Source organism: Talpa europaea (genome assembly GCF_964194135.1).
Source record: "Talpa europaea genome assembly, chromosome: 1".
NCBI classification, from domain to species: Eukaryota; Metazoa; Chordata; class Mammalia; order Eulipotyphla; family Talpidae; genus Talpa; species Talpa europaea.
The window spans coordinates 132227531-132245961 of NC_140073.1; the positions used below are offsets into that span (position 1 = coordinate 132227531).

The 18431-nt window shown below is 34.0% G+C and overlaps 1 protein-coding gene across 2 annotated transcripts; it reads right to left on the bottom strand.

Annotated features, from left to right (window-relative positions):
* Positions 1–661: 661 nt before the first annotated feature.
* WDR12 (WD repeat domain 12) lies at positions 662–17735 on the bottom strand (the record flags this gene model as incomplete). Of its 2 annotated transcripts, XM_084238303.1 has the most annotated exons (13): positions 662–739; positions 1525–1597; positions 2782–2914; positions 3074–3179; positions 3300–3440; positions 5996–6081; positions 7401–7446; positions 8682–8836; positions 9523–9638; positions 10464–10570; positions 11733–11827; positions 14231–14325; positions 17695–17735. In XM_084238303.1, 13 exons carry the CDS (start codon positions 17733–17735, stop codon positions 662–664), a joined length of 1272 nt encoding a protein of 423 aa, XP_084094429.1. The 2 variants fall into 2 exon arrangements, with proteins under 2 accessions (XP_084094429.1, XP_084094430.1); XM_084238304.1 differs by lacking the exons at positions 9523–9638; positions 11733–11827; positions 14231–14325; positions 17695–17735 and having other exon boundaries at positions 10464–10503.
* Positions 17736–18431: the final 696 nt, after the last annotated feature.

Here is an 18431-nt window from a genome sequence, read left to right on the forward strand (position 1 = left end):
AGCAGCGGGCGGCAGGAGAGGTCTGCACGCCATGTGGGACCCTCCTCTGGTGGCTGGGGAGCAGCCGGGGATCGAACCGGCGCCGCAGAGGCCGCGCGCAGTTTCGCAACCCAGCGCTCAACCGCTGCGCCACCGGGGAGGCCCCCTGTGTGCTAATTCTATAAAGGATTCTGATATAACTTTAATGTGAACACTTCACATAAAACACTTCAACAAATTTTTAATAAATTGGCAGCATCTACATATCTTAATACCTAAAGCAAATTATAATTTTTCTCAAAATTTAGTTTTCTATAGATATTTTTTGACAGTTAATAAACAATTTGACAGTTAATAAACAAATAAAACAAGTTTCACCATCAGAAATAAAATTCTGGACCAATCATTACTTTATTTTTAATCTATGCTTTTATAGTATTTCAAAAGCCAACCTTATTCAAACTAGTATCCTTGAAAAGAAATTAAAAACATTTAATTTCAAGAGTTTACATAAGGCAGACAATACACATTTTATATTCTGTAAACACAAACTATTTCATAATAAATACAAAATAAAGGTGACAGTGATAGCTATTATCAAGGGTGAAAACAGAAAGCTGCTTTCCAAAGGAAGATATATCAATTTCATATGTAGAATCTCTGTAGTCAAACTTTTTCATTTTCATGCCCCCACATGGGAAGTGGTAGGTGAATATCTGTAGGAATACAATTTATTGTCTGCTCCTCCACTCAGAAGTAACTGTATAAAGGGAGAGAAAAAAAAAAAAAAAACACAAAACACAAATGTAACTATAACGATTCCACATTAGATAAATCTAATTAAATACCATGCATGAGTAGTAAGCATGCATTCAGTTAGTACTTAAATGGACCAATTACATCAATTTTCATTATTGCAATATATTATATCAAACCTTTAGAGTCACCATTTGAATTTGGTTGATGTACAGTATGTTATTGTACTTTCTATGAAGCATTTGCTAAAAAGCATAATACAACTGAAATTTGAAAGGTGACATAATTTTACCTATTTAAGGGTTTTCATTTTAAACATCCTTACTCTTTTTTCACAGTATAGGACTCCCCTCAGGAGTGATCACTGTAGTTTTTAAAGGATAGTACATTAAACGTATGCAGATAAATGGATTATTACAAATTATTCAAGTAGCTCTAGGATCTTTATTTAGAAATTTTAGGCTAGAGGAGTTTAGGTATAAAAATACTTACATTGTAATTCTTTAAACAGATTTTACAATCTAGATTCTTCCAAATGGGAAATACTTTAATCCAATTAGTGTGAAGTAGCAAGCTCTTTAAAATACTTATGATAAAAAAACTTAGAATTTTCAAATTTTACTACTACTAATGAAAGATAAATTTGTTTTTCTTCGAAAAAGATGAGATTTTGTTGATAATCTTAAGGGGTACTTAGAATATCAGATATACTGAAACTTACACTTCTAAAAAATAAACACACCAGATTTATTCTAGTATTTTCTTCTTCACCAAGTAATAAATTCTTACCCCTGTGTCTGTCCAGTCTACGCTCAGAACTTTGTCTTCATGAGCAGCTAGATCATAGAGAGGAGCCTTACAACTAAAAGACGAAAATATGAACATTATATCCATTTCATAATACTAAAATAACATCTATGAACAATCACTTACATTTTTCTAAAAATTTTAGTGTATCACCCTTGCCCCAATAATCACTTACTATGAAAATTCTAAGTATTAAATCTCTATAAACTGCTCATCTCTATAATCTGCTAATGATATAGGAAAAACAGCAGAGATGTTTTTCCTATATCATTAACAGATTTCTCCTATATCATTAGCAGATTATAGAGATTTATTACAAGTACATTTAGGAAAAATTGTATCAATTTTTACTTGTAAAAATTTCTTTTAATTAGGTCCATTTTCATACTTTCTTGACTACTTTCCTTTAGGCACCCTACCCCTCAGTCATGGCTTTATATACCCTTTATCTTTCCATTACATGATGGTAATTCCCAAATTTCAATCTCTTAGCCCAAATGTCTCCCCTGATTTTGATATATAGCTAATACATATCCTAACAGCTGCTTGTCTTATGGGCACTACAAATTTAAAACAACCGAAACAAAACACTTGATTTCCTCTCACTAGCCTAAGTTTCTACTCTTTTTTGTCATAGTAAATGGCAGCACTAATCACCCAATTGCTCACGCAGAAAATATGAGCATTATCCTTGATTCCTACTTCCATATTCAATCCACAGGCCATATTCAAAATATACCCAGAATTCAACCATTTATCACCCACATCACCATTCTCTATCTCTTGAATTACAGTAATAGCCTCTCTGCTTCCATTCCTCCCCATTTGTTTAAAATCCTCCAAAGCCTTTCCTGTCATAAAACCCAAATTCCTTACTATGGCCTGTAAGATTCTATTGGCTATAACCATTATCTACCTCATCCGCCTCCTCTCCATCAACACCTGTTCTCTTGCTATTTTTGTCAACATGCTAAGATTTTCCCCATCTTACCTACGATTCCCTCTGTCATGATCTATGCAAGGCTCATACCTTAATATGGTACAATTTACTATTACAATCACTGTCAAAGAATGGCCTTTAGATCCTGAGTTTTCTTTTTGATACCAACAACAGGTCTTATGACCAATGACTTTCTTTACCCATCTGCTCTTGGATAACCATTTCAGTATTCATTTCATTTTCTTCGTATATAACAAGTAATCAATGCATTTCTTTTGTAGATCAGAAATAGTAGTTACCTTCTTATATCCCAAAGCTTGACAATATTATCTAAAGAACCTGAAATCAGCTGCTGTTCATGGGTAGGAGACCATTTTACTGCCGTGACCCAGCCTGTATGTGAGGTTAGGGACAGCGACACCAAAGATCCATCTGAACAAAGTAACAAAGATTACAATAATTGAATTTTAGAAAACAGAAACAAACAAAAAACTTGTAAAAAATTACTTTTTATATACATCTCTAGTGAGAAGAGAAAATGATGTTTATTTACACAGACTTTTTCAAACCCTAGTGGTTTACATTACTCACCTTTAGTTCGAGGATCCCACAATCTGATATGCCTATCTGTGCTTCCAGATGCTAAACGTTTACAAAGCGGAGAATAGGAGATGCAATTAAATACTTTATTTCCTGTCTAAAGAGAGAAAAAAGAAGAAAGAACATTTAACCATAGTGGTTAAAAGTAATCATCTCTAGAAGTTTGTCACTTACGAGCCCAAAGTTAATAGAAGAACCACTGATTTATATGTCTTACCAAAGTTGACTTAAGGCTGCCAGACTCAACATCCCATACTCTAATTGTGTGGTCCCAAGAGGCACTACAGATTTCTTCAGCATCTGACCATAGGACGGAGGAAATTGCTTCCTTGTGGCCAGAGAGAGTCACTATGGGAGTCTAGAAATGAAAGATACCCAAAAGGAAAAGCTTTTTCAGTTTAGAGTAATTAAAAAAATAAATTATTATTTCTGAAGCCCATATGGCAAATATTTTGCCAGGTGGTTTAGTTTTCATATCCTAACATTTCTTCTTTACAACCATAATACAAGAAAGACAATGGTTTTACTTCATAAATGAAGAACAAAGCTGAGAAAGATAACCTGCCCTAACATCATATACCTTATAAGTGGCAGATTTAAGTTTGAGCCCAAACATTACTCCAAAGGTATGCTCTTTCTATTATATTCTGCTGCTTCCTCCATTTGTTTTAATTTTCATTTTGAGAAGTATTAATGTTAAAACTAAATTCTTGTACATATATGTGTTATGTAAGTCAGCAGAAAAAGCTCTGGTGTCATACAAATCTAGGTTTTAGTAAAGTGCTACCATTCTGTATATGACTTTTCCACTAGAGGAAATGATGAATGAATAACAATATCTTCCAGGTAAATTAATCTCAATCTGTTCTTATCACCACCCCATTTCCTAAGCATCTTTTAGTTCTATTATCAAATCTTTCAATAATGTCAATGTCTCACTTATGAATACTCCAAAATCTCTAGTGTCTTTCTCAAACTAAAATACCAAAAATAGTTATAGTGCCAGTCTTAAATATAAGGAATATGTTAAAGAGACTGGAAAGAATTTTGGAAAGAATTTTGAAATGGGAGACAATCTAATGGGTAACGCTATCACATCTAACCTCTTTAAATAGTTTTTAAAATTATTTGTTTGTTTATGTGTAGAAGAGCTGGGGTATAGGCCAGAGGTACGGGGGAGGTGAGAGGATTCACCAGAGACTGGGGAGCAGAACAGGCAGATCTACTAAAATACTCTGCTAAGGGCAGCAGTGGGTGAGAAAGGACAGGTTCTCTGCAGGCCTCAGCAGTGATAGCAGTGATAACGCTGAAACTTAACCCCTGTGCCACCAGGAGGCCTCCTAACCTCTTTAGATATTACTTCATATATAATATGAGGTTAGACTAGATCAGAGTTTGGTAAACTTTTTCAATAAAGGTTCACAAAGTAAATATTTTAGCTCTTATAGACCGTATGTAGTTGCTGTTACATATTCTTTGTTGTAAAGCACCCCTAAAAATGTGAAAACCACTCTTGGCTCTCTACAGTATAAAACAGACCACAATCAAAGTGGCTGCTGGGCTACAGTTTGCCAATTTTGGGATCGAATGTTCCCTAAAAGGATACATCAAAAGAATACATATATTCTGGTATAGTCATGCAATAGAGTGGTTATCTATTGAGTGAAAAAAGAACAAGCAGCAATTAAGACTAAAATCTCACAAATATTATATCAAGTTTAAAAATTGGTGGAGCTAATCTATAAAAGTTACAATAGTGATTATCTTTAGGAGATTACTGATTACAAGAGGGAATCTTATAGGGTGCTGGTAATTGTTTTGATTTGGATAGTGATTATTTGGGTACACAAATTTATAAAAATTCGTTGACATTCAATTGAAAAGAAAAAATTATCTTCTGAGTGATTTTTTTTTTTAAATCAGGAAATCGTTTTATACTCACATATATTCTTTAGAAGTTTATCAGTAGTATACATCAATAAATTACCACCATTAGAGTATCTGATTGATGAAGTACTTTTACCTTTAATTTGTCCTTCCAGAGCTAGTTGACAAGAAAATGAAGTAGCTGCTAGATAGATCATTCTTCTTGCAACTCAAAGGTTCATGTTTAAATGTATTAAGAAATAATAAATAGCTACTTTAAGTTGGAACCAGTAAGCATAATTGTTGCGTTTTACAAGTTTGATAAAATCATTAATGATCATAATTTATGACCCCCCATTTCAACAATTGTTATTATTGTAATTATGAGAAATAATATGCAAATTTCTACTTGATTTACTGTATACTCATTATAGCTGTTAGAAAATAAGTGAAAAATATGTTTTCCTAAACTGCATTTAATATTGTCCTTCTCATTAAGCATATTCATACATATAAGGACATATTATGACAAATACCTGATGCAGTTACAAATGACATACCTTCCTAACAAAACAGACCAAATAAAAATCTAGATGAACTTTCTGTATTTGTATTATCTGGTTCTAATAGTTTAATGACAGAATCAAAACCTAAATTAAAATCTTGATTTCTAGTGACTTAAGAAATAAAATTACCACCCTAGTAAGAATTACATTCCTGGTGTATGAAATAAATATTATTATTAAACAGTCAGATAAGAAGACACTTTAGTGCAAGCTTTAACAATTGAAAGATCCTAGTTCAAAATGCAGACAAAATCAAATATAATAGCTAAATCATTAAGCTACCATATCTGTAAGCCTGGCTTAATGCTATCACATTTAATGACAGATAAATGTAACACAGTAAAGTATTTATAATAAAAATTTACAAATCTGCTGAAAGAAACCCTAATTATAGTTGAAGTAAAGAAATATATATAAAAGCAATTTGAAATGAGAAAGATACTCAATTACCACAGTACAGTCAGTTCTCACAAATACTTACCCTTGTTAGTCCCAATTGCTCTGTTTTCTGTTTCTTTCTTGGTCGATTTGCAGATTCCTCCATTTCATCCTCTTCATCTGTAGGGACTGTATCATAGAAAATTACAACTGATATTTAAAATTTATGGGAAATATTAATTGCAAACAATCCCACATAGTTCTTAGACTTCTCTATTTTGGTTAATAGAAAATATATACACCTGGATGACTAATTTCTCAGAAGGAGAAAGCAAAAAAAAAGTATATTAAGTCCTAAAATTTAACCAGTTTTACATCTTGCTTCAGTAAGATCCCCTTACAAATATTGATCACACTACCATATCTATGAAAAATTGCTTACTATTAGTTTTAAGAGAGTTCTGACCAGTTGGCATTTATTTTATGAAGGCAATGACAATGTAAACACATTAAAAGAAGATATACTTCCAGTCATGTTTATTTTCTATTTTACTTTTTTTTAACAATTAACTAAAAGTTTCAGAGATAGCTATAAAATCTTCAACACACCATTTGTTTTGTACTATTCTATAAATATTACTCTGCTTCTCCCAAACTAGACTACAAGCATCTTTAGTAACAAGTAATCATATACAAAATCTCATTTGCCTTGCACTATCCAAAGGAAAACTTTCTAAACTTCTTACTGCCTCAAAATGGTTTTAAGTATTTTGGGGGCATCTACTATATAGGTTATCTATTTACAGGTAACTATTTAAAACAGTTTTAGTTTTTCTTGATTCCACCCAATTTACTTTGTGGTATGTATTTAGTATTATACTGTTATACAACAATACCCTCTGACATAACAAAGGTATTCTGATCTGTTTACCTGTGCAATAAATAATTTTAGGTTACTACTAATTTTTTTTTAATTTAAATATCTGTGGGTTTCCCCCTCTCTCATTTCTTCTCTCTTTATCTTCTTACTATTATCAAGGCACCATCCCCTTAAAAGTCCTTCCTGATCTATTTGTTCCCTTTGATCTGTTTTCAGAGAAAGAAAATTAAGTTTGGTAAAACTGTATTAAGAGCTTTTTTTTTTTTTTTAAAGTAAACCAGCTTAATTAAGAAGTCCCTCTAACAGTAAAGTGAATCAAAATAACTCAGTATATTTCCAAGTTCGTGAATAAGGCACTCTAATAGCTAAGGCAATTATGTTCTACTGCACCAAACATGTTGTTGATATTTGCAGCAATTCAGTGTAAGTGACACTAATAAAAAACGGGGTCCTGGGGTAGAAAATCATTTTGAAAGAGAAATAAATATGCTGATTTCTCTCTATGCTTCTTTACTTGTCCTCAAAAGTGCTGGCCCATTTTTATGTCAAAATATGGGTTAAAAAGTCCTCTTGTTAAAATTCATGTAACATCATTATTAAGTCAAAGTAAAGGAAATACTTAACTTACCTGTAGACCAGATCTTTAGCATTTTGTCCCAGGAACCACTGCAAAACTAAACAGATAAAGGGGAAAAGAATTCACATTATTTATTTATTTATTTACTTATTTTCCTGCTATTTAACTTAAAATCTTTACTTTGTTCTGAAATCCTTACTACTAGGGTGTCATCTGGCTGGCTTCCTAGTTTCCTGGAACTACTCTTAGTCTGCCTGGCAACTAAAGGAACTGCCACATTTACTATTCTTACCCCAAGCCCTTGTCATGGTTGCTAAAGATGGGTAATTGACCTTATACTGTGCCAAAAAGTCTCTTCCTCCTTTAGGATTTTTTTTTTTTTTAATTTGTGTTCCAAAGAGTTGAAGTTAGTCTTTTTTCCCAAGGACAAAAGATACAGACAGAATGTAAAACCTGGGAAATACTGATGGCCAGGTTGTATTGTCATATGGAGAAAGTCAGTCTAAAGTGAGAAGAAATAAAGTCAAGTTGGAGAGACAAATGGAGATGTGCTGGCCACATACAAGGTTCCACTCCACTGGTGCATGAGATCCAATGTGTCATCAGCCTTTTAGTGATGTGGCTGTTCACTCCTTCCTCAGAAAGAATAGTCTTTTAAGCTGAAAAAACTTCAAGATAAATCTATCTCTTATAGTCAAAAAAGACACAATTAATTCGCGAACATTTTGACTTGATAACATGTAAACCTTTAAGGCTTAATATGAAAAATCATAAATCTTTACCTTTGAATATATCAAATGTCTTTTGCCATTTCAAATTGCAAAGAAACACTCTAAAATCCAGAATACTTTAATGTGGCTTAGGGAACTTTCACGTTATAAGAGCGTTTATAACCCTTCATAAGTCAACAGAGTGTTGCCCTAAGGCTTGTTTCCTTTTAACTAACTTATATCATTTTGTCATGATAAAGAGTAGATCAGCAATGATGATGAAGCAACCTGCTAAAGCTCAGATGAGTAGCCATTTGTAATTGATGACAGCACTGTGATTAGCTAAAAGACTGAAAATATCCATCACTATGCTTTAAGATTACATAAGGAAATTTTATTCTTCTGATCTCTTAAAATTTCTGGATTTTATATAAGGTTCTAAAATAGAAATACTCAGGCTGAGGAAGTGAATCTTTGTATCTCTTATTGTGTGAGTGCCATATTCTTTAGTCACTAACTGTTATGAAGATAGGTCAATCACAACAAATACATGTAGAAAAAAAAATTTTTTTCGTAAGCTCAAATTTTAATTCAACACAGTATGAATGAATTAGCTACTTACTTTAGTTCCTGTGCTGTCAACAGCTATAGAATCCACACTTCCAGCGTGACCTCTACAGCAGTGGAGGGCTTTCACTTTGTTTCTCTCTACACTCCACTCCCATAACAGAATAGTTTGATCCATAGATGCACTCAGTATTAGGCAAGACAAACTATCTGAAGAAAAGAAAAAACAAGAATAAGAAAAATAGTTCAAAAATTTAAAACACATAATGTTCCAAAACCAGAGAATTGAATTTTTGCTTAAAGATGTTAAAAAGCTAAAAGAACTCATAGGGCCTGCCTTGAAAAAGAAGTTAATTTATGAAATAAAAGGAAAATTCTTCAAAAGATAATACAAAGTAAGCTTAACACATTCAATATTAAATTGAAAATGTACATTATATAATTTTAGTAAGGACTGACTGCTACCAACATACAGTTTGTGTGTGTGTGTAGAAGAACTGGGGTATAGGCCAAAGGTGTGGGGGGTGAGAGGATTCATTCAGGAGAGACAGAATGGGGAGCAACGCAGGCAGATTTACTGAAATACATTGCTAAGGGGAACAGTAGGTGAAGACAGGAGAGGTCTTCTGTGTCATATGTGGGTTAGATTCCTGGCCAGGGATTGGACTCAAGCCTCAGAGGTGATAGATCTGAGACTTACCCCCTAGGCCAGCAGGGAGGCCCATACAGTTTTTCAATATAATCCTTCTTTTTGAACATTATATATATTTTTTTAAGATCTCACAAATACTGACAGGACATTTCCTACCTCATCCCCATTCTGCTCTAGTACTGACAAGGGTATATTTCTAATTCCCTCTCTTGGATTCCTATCAGTTTAGGGAAAGTGTCCTAACCTTTTTTCACCCAGGCTACATCCTTGACAACGTCTGTATGTCCCACAATTGTCATTATTGACTTTCCTTCCAAGGACCAGATCCGAGAAGTTTTATCATAAGAGCCAGTCAAGATCCTGTGAGGAGAAGAAAAATCCTATAAAATATAAAAGGCAGCTTTTTCAAACCCTGGAATTCGTTATATTTCTAAGGCAATGACAAAGTAAACCCCAAGGATTATGCTTCTAAACTCTTCTTTAATATGAAGATTAAGATTTCAAAACTCAATAGAATTGATCATTTACTTTTCCTTACTTCTGAAAAATAAAAATGTGTGACAAACCATAGATTTCATTTTGACTATTATGACTACTCTCACAGAACCTAAGAAACTGTCAAGCCTAATAGCCCTTTGTATTTAACTAATCAATTAAACCATTACACATAACCAGTGAAAACCATTAAGTAGAAAAACAGTCAAATCATTAAAGTATAGTTAAGACCAGTGAGAAGATAACTTTGTGTAATAACTCCAGGGAGACAATCTTTGAAGGAAATTCCTACTTGTATTTTTCTACAAGTAAGGACAGTGGAGGTTTGCTGAGCCATATATTCCTCCTGATTTGATTGTTTCCCCAAAAGCCCTAAAATAACATGATCTGCATTTCATGGCCAGATCTGTGGCTATAAAAGGTTATTTCCCCCTCTCTGAAATTAATAATATTCGTGGTCTTAAAAGCAACATACTCAAACCAAATAACATCAACTACCCTGAGACACCTGACCTATTCATAAGACAAATGTTACTACATCTTGCTATGTTTCTTCTTGAACACACTGAATATAATGATCTTTCTTTGGCATGGTTACAGATAAATATATCACAGTTTTACAGAGAACAGAGAAAAATATTCACACAGTGCACTTAAAAAGAAAATAGAACAACATTCATCTTGTAATACCATTCTTCTGCCCCTTTGATTGAACTGATCCAGTCATCATGGAACAAGCACTGCTCTGGTTGAGGTGCAGTGTACTTCTCCACATATTCTATTTCCACAACCTCTTCCTAGTCACAGAGAAAAGTCAGAAATCAATCAGGTGGTGCAGTTTTTTTTTTTTTAAGATTTATTTATTTTTATTTATTTATTTATACAAGCACTGGGTACAGTCAGAAGAACGAGAGGGTGAGAGAATTCACCAGAGCCAGAGCGGGGAGCAGAGCAGGCAGAAGGACCGAAGTACACTGCTGAGGGGAGCAGCGGGCAGCAGGAGAGGTCTGCGCGCCACGTGGGACCCTCCTCTGGTGGCCGGGGAGCAGCCGGGGATCGAACCGGCGCTGCAGAGGCTGTGGGCAGCTTCGCAACCCAGCGCTCAACCGCTGCGCCACCGGGGAGGCCCAGGTGGTGCAGTTTTAAGAGAGTACATTATGAAGATAAAGTTTAACTTATTCTCCTTCATATCAGTCCCCTTCATAACCCAAAAAATTTAGAGCCATACAAAAGTTGAAAAATTTTATTTGACCTAAAGTATGCTGAGGAATAGTAACACCTTAGAAAACTTATGCTAAAGTGGGGGAGTGGGGCTATAAGAAACTTTAAACCATAAAATCTTAAAAGCATGTTGTTTAATGGGTACAAGACTTCTATTTGGGATGAAAACGTTCTGGAAATGGATAGTGGTGATGGTTGCATAATATTGTGAATGTACTTAATGCCAATGAATTGTACACTTAAAAATTACTAAAATGGCAAATGTTATGTATATTTTTCCACAGTTGCAAATAACTGTCCTCCAAAATATAAAAGCAATTATAAAGTATATTTTATATTATAAAAAACAATATTAAAAAATCTGAAAATAAAAGTAGGGGGGATTATTATGCATCATAACAACCTAAACTGATGAGTTTTTATATGTGCATAATTCATTTTGTATACCTATATTAGAAGTACACGTATATTTGTTATTCCCTTTCTCACCAATTCTCCTATAAATATGAAGCTATCTTTCCATATTCATTCATCTATTTTTTTAAGTAATGCATATTTACAAAAAAAGGCATTTAAAATTTAATATACAGAAACTAAATTTCAAAATTTCTAGGAAAAAACAATAGTGAAAAGGATCTTCGTTGCTACAGACTGATTCAGACTAATTCTAAAAGGAGTTACCAACATTATCTGATAATAACTTAAGCAAAATAGAGAAAGTTAAGTATTTGAACTTACTGATGAGATGTTTTCCAATTCCATATGTTTAAACAAGGGCATTCGTAGAAACTGACCCTTGATAAGGAAATCAAACTCCACATGTTTGTGTAACTCTAAAGAAAATACATAATGAAATCATCACTCTTAGAACATAAAGTTGTATTAACAATAGTATATGAAAAACTACAAAATAAAGGTATCTACTAGCCCAGTGTGAACTTTGAGTTTCTCCAGAATTTCTTCATGCTACAATCAATCAGACCATGTAGCCTAGTAAATTATGTAATTTTTAAAAAACAGAAATACTTTGTTTTGTTGTTAAATTTTATTATTGTTGGTATAATAATTTTGATTTTTAAAAAACTTTTTCATAGATGGAAAATTTCAGACATATACAAAAGTACAACAATGTAAGAAACTCCCATTGCAATTTGACAACTATAAAATCACAATTATCAATACTCTTGCCACTCTCCTACTGGTTTTTTTAAAGCCAACCTTAGGAATTGCATTATTTTTTCTGTAAATGCTTTTGTTTGTATCTCTACAATGACTTAAAAAAATGACAATGTTAAAAAAATACTTCTTTTAATATCAGATTTTTACATTTCCTGGTTTTATGTTCTATAAAAATCAGTATCTACAATCTATGTTAAATCTACTTAGTATGTTTTATTTAATCTTTAACAGTTCCCTGCTTTTTTTCCCTTGCCGTTTATTTGTTGAAGAAACTAAGTCATCTGTCTTGTTTTATTTTCTACATTTTGGGTTTGGTTGATTGCATTTCCAAGGTGCCTTCATTATATTACTCTACCACCTAACATATCCTGTATACTAGGCAAACCTAAATGCTTGATTTTAGGTTGGGTTTTTTTTTTTTTTTTTTTTGTGGGGATGCAAAAATATTTACACACAGAATTGTGTAGTTTTTATTGTATCTCATCAGAAAATGTATTATGCCATGTCTTCTTTTATTGTGCGTAGAAGTGGGGTATAGGCCAGAGGTGCAGGGGGGGCTAGAGGATTCCCCAGAGACAGAGTGGGGAGCAGAACAGGCAGATTTATTGAAACACTGCTAAAGAGAGCAGCAGCTGGCAAGAGAGGAGAGATCTGCTGTGCCATGGGTTAGCTCCCTGTCTAGGGCTTGAACTCAGGTTGTATTGGTGACAGTGCTGAGACTTAACCCCTAGGCCACCGGAGAGGTCCATGTCTCCTTTTATGTTGTTATGATCCACCTCAGGGCTAATATGATGTCAGTTTGATCCCATCAGATATAATGTTCTGTCCATCTTCTATCTAATTAATGGTTTGACAGCTGTTGATAATCACTAGTTAAATCCATTATTGGAGTTCCAAAATGCTAAAAATTCTTCATTCTTTCTGAATGTATTAGCTATAATACTCATTCCCCATTGACTATTAGATTATTACTTAAAAAAAATCTGAATCTGAATTATTTGCATTTTCAACACAAGAACAGTGTCTTATTTATTTGCTTTATATAAAAAGACATATCAATGTTCAGTCTACAAGTGCAGAAAAATATACAATTGTGGGTAACATACTGGTATTATAAAATCTCTATTTCAATAATTCTTATTCAAGTTCAAAGGTTACCAGCAAGTAGAATATATGACATTTTTGAAATTTACATAAGTAACCATACATCAGAATCTGATTACATGAAGATGTAGACAAGGACCAATATGAAATACTTTGTGAACATATCTGAATCAAGAACCACAGTTTGCAAAGAATGAAAAGATTGTGGATTCTATTCCCCTCCCCAAAAAAGTTGCTCAAAAATATCCCCTCACTCTTAACAAGTTATAGGACTATTTGAAGATGAAGAAGGAAACATTAGGTATTAATATAAACTCCCACTTTCTTATTTCTCCAAGTAGAATGAGAATTCCTTTATATCTATGAAAAGAATTATAAGAATTTTGAATTATTAGAAACATCTGCAAGGTAAAAATGTGCTTGCCTCTAAATGACTCCATTAGCAAATTATTTTTAAAGGTCATACTTTGTTATTTTCAGTTCTTCATGTTTAAATTTTCTATTTTATATACTGTTCCATTACTGTTTGAAAACCACCTTATATAATAAATACTTAAATAATGATGTCATTTTGTTTTGAAAAGTGCAGCAGATAGGGCCTGTGCACCAGGGAGCTTATTCTATGCTATCCAACCCAGCCCTTCTTAGCACAATCAGATTATCTGGATTACTTCTACATCATGACTATATACTAAAACCTTTATTCCTAAATCTCAAGCACCTGATCTCCATAGTGCCTAAATGTAGACTAAACTGAAATTTTTTTTCTGAAAATTTTTATTTCAAAGCACTTTTCAAAGTATCTTGCAGTATGGAAACTCATGTAATTTATAAAGTTTACTACTGTAAAATGGTCACAATATTATAAAATAAAGCCAAAAAAAGTAAATAAAATGAGTTGTAGTTTAGTGGAATTGTGTCCTCTTCTAAACTGAGAATATATATATACTCACCATTTTTGGCCTCCAACAATTTATTGATGATGTTACTAAGGTCAGCAATTTCAGAGGCTGCAGGGATTGAGAAGGGAACATCATCTACTGCATATCTATAAAAAGGAAATGATATGTCAAGTTCAAATCTACAAATATGTACAAATCTACAAATGTGCATTTATTCAACAAACATTTACTGGGTATCTAAGAAATGTCAGACATTTTGCATTAAAGATGTGGTCTGTTTCTCAGAAAGGATTAAAATCTGGTCATCAAATACAACAAACCAATGTAAGAATAATGTTATAATGACAAACAGAGAGAACAAAGAAGTGATAGGTTATTTCAACAGGAGAAAAGGAGGATGGGAGGGCAGGATCTGATAGGATACACCAAAAGGACTATTCGTATTACTCCCAGAAAAGTGAATTTTCGCCCTATGAGAGAGTACATAGAAATGCGGGATAGGGGAAAGCAGCAAAACAGTAACTAAGAGATTCAACTACCTAAACAGTCTATTCCAGAAAGCGTGATTTTGCTCCAAGCAGTGACTAAAGACAAAGCTAAAGAGATGTGGTTTAAAGATGGAGTGGTTTATAACCTGTGTGAAGTAGGTTTTACTTCTTTCCTTAGACAATGAGGAACCACTATAATAGTCCAAGTTATAGATAACATCAGAGTATTCTTGATTAGGTATTTTTTGGCAGACGTGTGGAGAGTGGATTAGATGAACATAAGACAAGAAGCAGACTAGGAAACTCTTGTAAGAAAAAATGGGAGAAAAATACTTGTAAATCATGTATCTGATAAGGAACTTGTAACTAAAATACATAACTTACATAATACATAATTTAAAACTCTGTAATAAAAAACCCGATTTTAAAAATGGGTCAAGGATCAAAACACATTTCTCCAGAGAAGGCATACAAAAGGACAACAGGCATATGAAAACAACATTAGTAATCAAGGAAATGCAAATCACATCACTTCATACTCACTAGAATGGATAAAATAAAAACGACTTAAGTACTCTTACTCGAAAAGATGTGAGGAAATTAAAACCCATAGTCATTGCTAATAGGAATGTAAAATTCTGTAAATGCTCTGTAAAAATCTGGCAATTCCTCAAAAAGGAAATACCATTTGACTCAGCAACTCCACTCCTAAGTATATACTCAAGAGAAATGAAAATATTTGTACATATTTTCATTTGTAGATAAATGTTCACACCACCATTATTCATAACAGCCCAAAGGTGGGAACAATCCCAATGCTTCCCTGATGAATGGAAATGAAATGTGGTATAGCCATACAATGGAATATTATTTAGCCATAAAAAGGACTCATACATATTACAGCATGGACAGCAAGAAGGAACCTTAAAATATCATGCTAATAAACTAGTAACAGAAGATTACATATTATATAATTCTATTTTTAAGAAATTTCCAGACAGAAAGTAGATTAGTGGTTGTCTAGGGCTGGAGGGATTAGAAAGCTTGGGCCAGGGTAGGGAGGGTATGGGGTAATAATTGAAGGATGACAAAAATGTTTTAAACTGACTGGGGATGGTTGCACAATTCTGCAAATGTATTTTAAATCACTAAATTGGATACTTTAGTTCACTCACAATACAATATGTATGTGAACTACACCTGAATAAAGTTGCTACCAACAAAGGGGAAAGTCTCCATTAGGCCTTAATCAAGGCTGCAGTTGTGGGGAATGGAAAGTTTCAAAAAATGTTAAGACAATCTATAGGACTCATCAAGACAAGCTACAATAAATTCCATTTTACCACAACTGGTGTGTATTTAGAGGGGGAAACGTCAGAGCTTGTTAAAAATGTAGATTCTAAATTAGCATGTCTGAGGTGGAGTTGAGATTCTATTTATTTCTAATAAGCTTCTAAGTATTGCTGATGTTGCTGGTCCTCAAACTACACCCTGACTTATAATATTATGTTATATATTTATCATGCCAAAAAGCAGCAAGCATTTATTTAAGGTCTCCAAAATGTAACAAAACCTAGACATCAAAATTTTCCATTTCTCCTTTCACTTACTCTCTTGATCTAATAACATGAGAGTTGATTTACATACATCTGTGTGTAAATTATATTATGTGAATAAAACTATTGCCCATTCATTTTACTAGGCAGAACAAACTAAATGAAAGGAATAAGTGTAGTCTTTAATTTTTAGGTTTTGCTGCCTTCTTGGTGAATCTTAAACACACACATACACATCATTTATCTCAGTGTTGAAGACACATGGCTTACTACTTCTGAAGCTTCATGTGAATCAAAAATTGTCTCAATATAAATTCCAATGTTGAAAAAACAGTGGCTATGCTATTGTATCACCACAATTTTGTGGATGTATTTAGACTATACTCATGTGAATTGATGATACAAGGTATGTATACAATAAGCAACACAAGAGGAGTGAATATTATTTACCAGATCAATGCATAACTCATACAAAGAATAAAAGATATAATCGTAATTGAGGTGGGAATTTTCTAGCTTATGGCTCATACTAGCTTGTTAATACAACAAATATTATCATCAAAAAAAGAAAAAAGGGAACAAGTATTTATTACCATCAGTCCCAGAAGTTGGCATTTATTGACTCAGTCAATGCAAGAAGGTTAATACATAGCCCTTGCCATCAATGCAGGACTTAACAATGTAGTTAGAGAGACCAGGAAAACACAAAAAATTTAATAGTTTATATATACACCACAGGGCAGAATATGACACGGTTTCAAATGAATGCTACAGACCTGGGGACCAGTTGTAAAAATGTTTACGTATACATGTATACATACACATATACAAATATAATGTATACACAAAATTTTAACTGAATTCACTTCGCACCCTTACCAAAAACCAGTCCCACCATCCCATATTCAGAACTCTACTTTTTACTTTTCTGATTCAGAAAAGTATCGTCTGTCACCTAATTTAAAAAGAATGTAGTTGTGTTTTCAGGAACTATTATACACTACTATTTTGTTCTTTCAAATTACCCTGTAGGCAAAAAAAAAAAATTTTTTTTTAAATAAACTTAAATGGAATAAAGCAAATTTCAGAAATATATGAAAGGGAAAGAAAACCACTACTAGCATGTAAGTAGTCGATCCATTGTTCATTATTAAATTACATAATGCGCTTCGTTCAGGAAGCCTATCTGGAGCCCTTCAGGTCCCCCTACACTCACACTTCAAATTATAGAGAGTGAAAAAGCTAGGCAAAAAGGAGGTGAGATCGGAGAACAGTCAGCAGGTCGCAGACATGGGGGGGGGGGCAGCTTCGGTTTGAAGGGAAAAGGCTCTCAAGCCAGGAGTCCAGAGTAAAACAAGGAGCGGGGGGAGAGGCGAAACGACGGCAATCAGGGATCCACAAGATCACAGCGAAGGTCTTTAGAAAGCACACTAGGAAGGGGTAAGGGGAGAAGGGGAAGACGCTCACTCACTTCTTGTTGTCAGTGAAGAAGCGTGTCTGCAGCTGGGCCATCGCGGGGATACACGCAGACTCGCCTAGAGAAATCTGCGGAGTAACAGACAGCAAGCGCTCTGATGGCCTAGAGCTCCAAAAAGAGGTTGTACAAAATGAGGTTTAACAGGAAAATAAAAGTTTCAATTAGGAAAAAAATACACTGATCACGCTATCGCTAGCATAGGGCTTCCGCTTTCATTCCACTGGCCTCCGGGGCGAGACGGCACCACGAGGCTGCCTTTTCCCAGGGCGCAGCCCAAAGACATCAACTACCTATTCCTAGATGCAGAAATCATCGATTAGCAAAGCGGCCTTAAAGGTAACCTGTCCCTTTAATTTTTTTTTTTTTATTTTTTTGAAGGTAGGCCTGTGAGCAACTGTAAAGATACTGAAAGGTTATGGTCGCACTCTACTACTTTCCCATTTTTTTTTTTAGTTTTAAAAGGCCCAATATTAGACCCGATATTTCAAACACAGCTCCTAGATACTACAACCCCCAGAATTCTCTTTTCTCACGCAGCACCTACTGGGAGTTGTAGTCTTTTTTACGGTTAGTCTCGGGATCGCTTATTTGCTTTTATCCTTTCCTTCAGCCAGATATTATATTTCCTCTGTCTCTTTAATTTATTAAAAGCTTTCGGCGCTTATTTCACGCATACTCCCCGTCGGAACCTCACTCCCCCGAGAGGTTTCGTGAGCTCGGTCTCCGGCCTC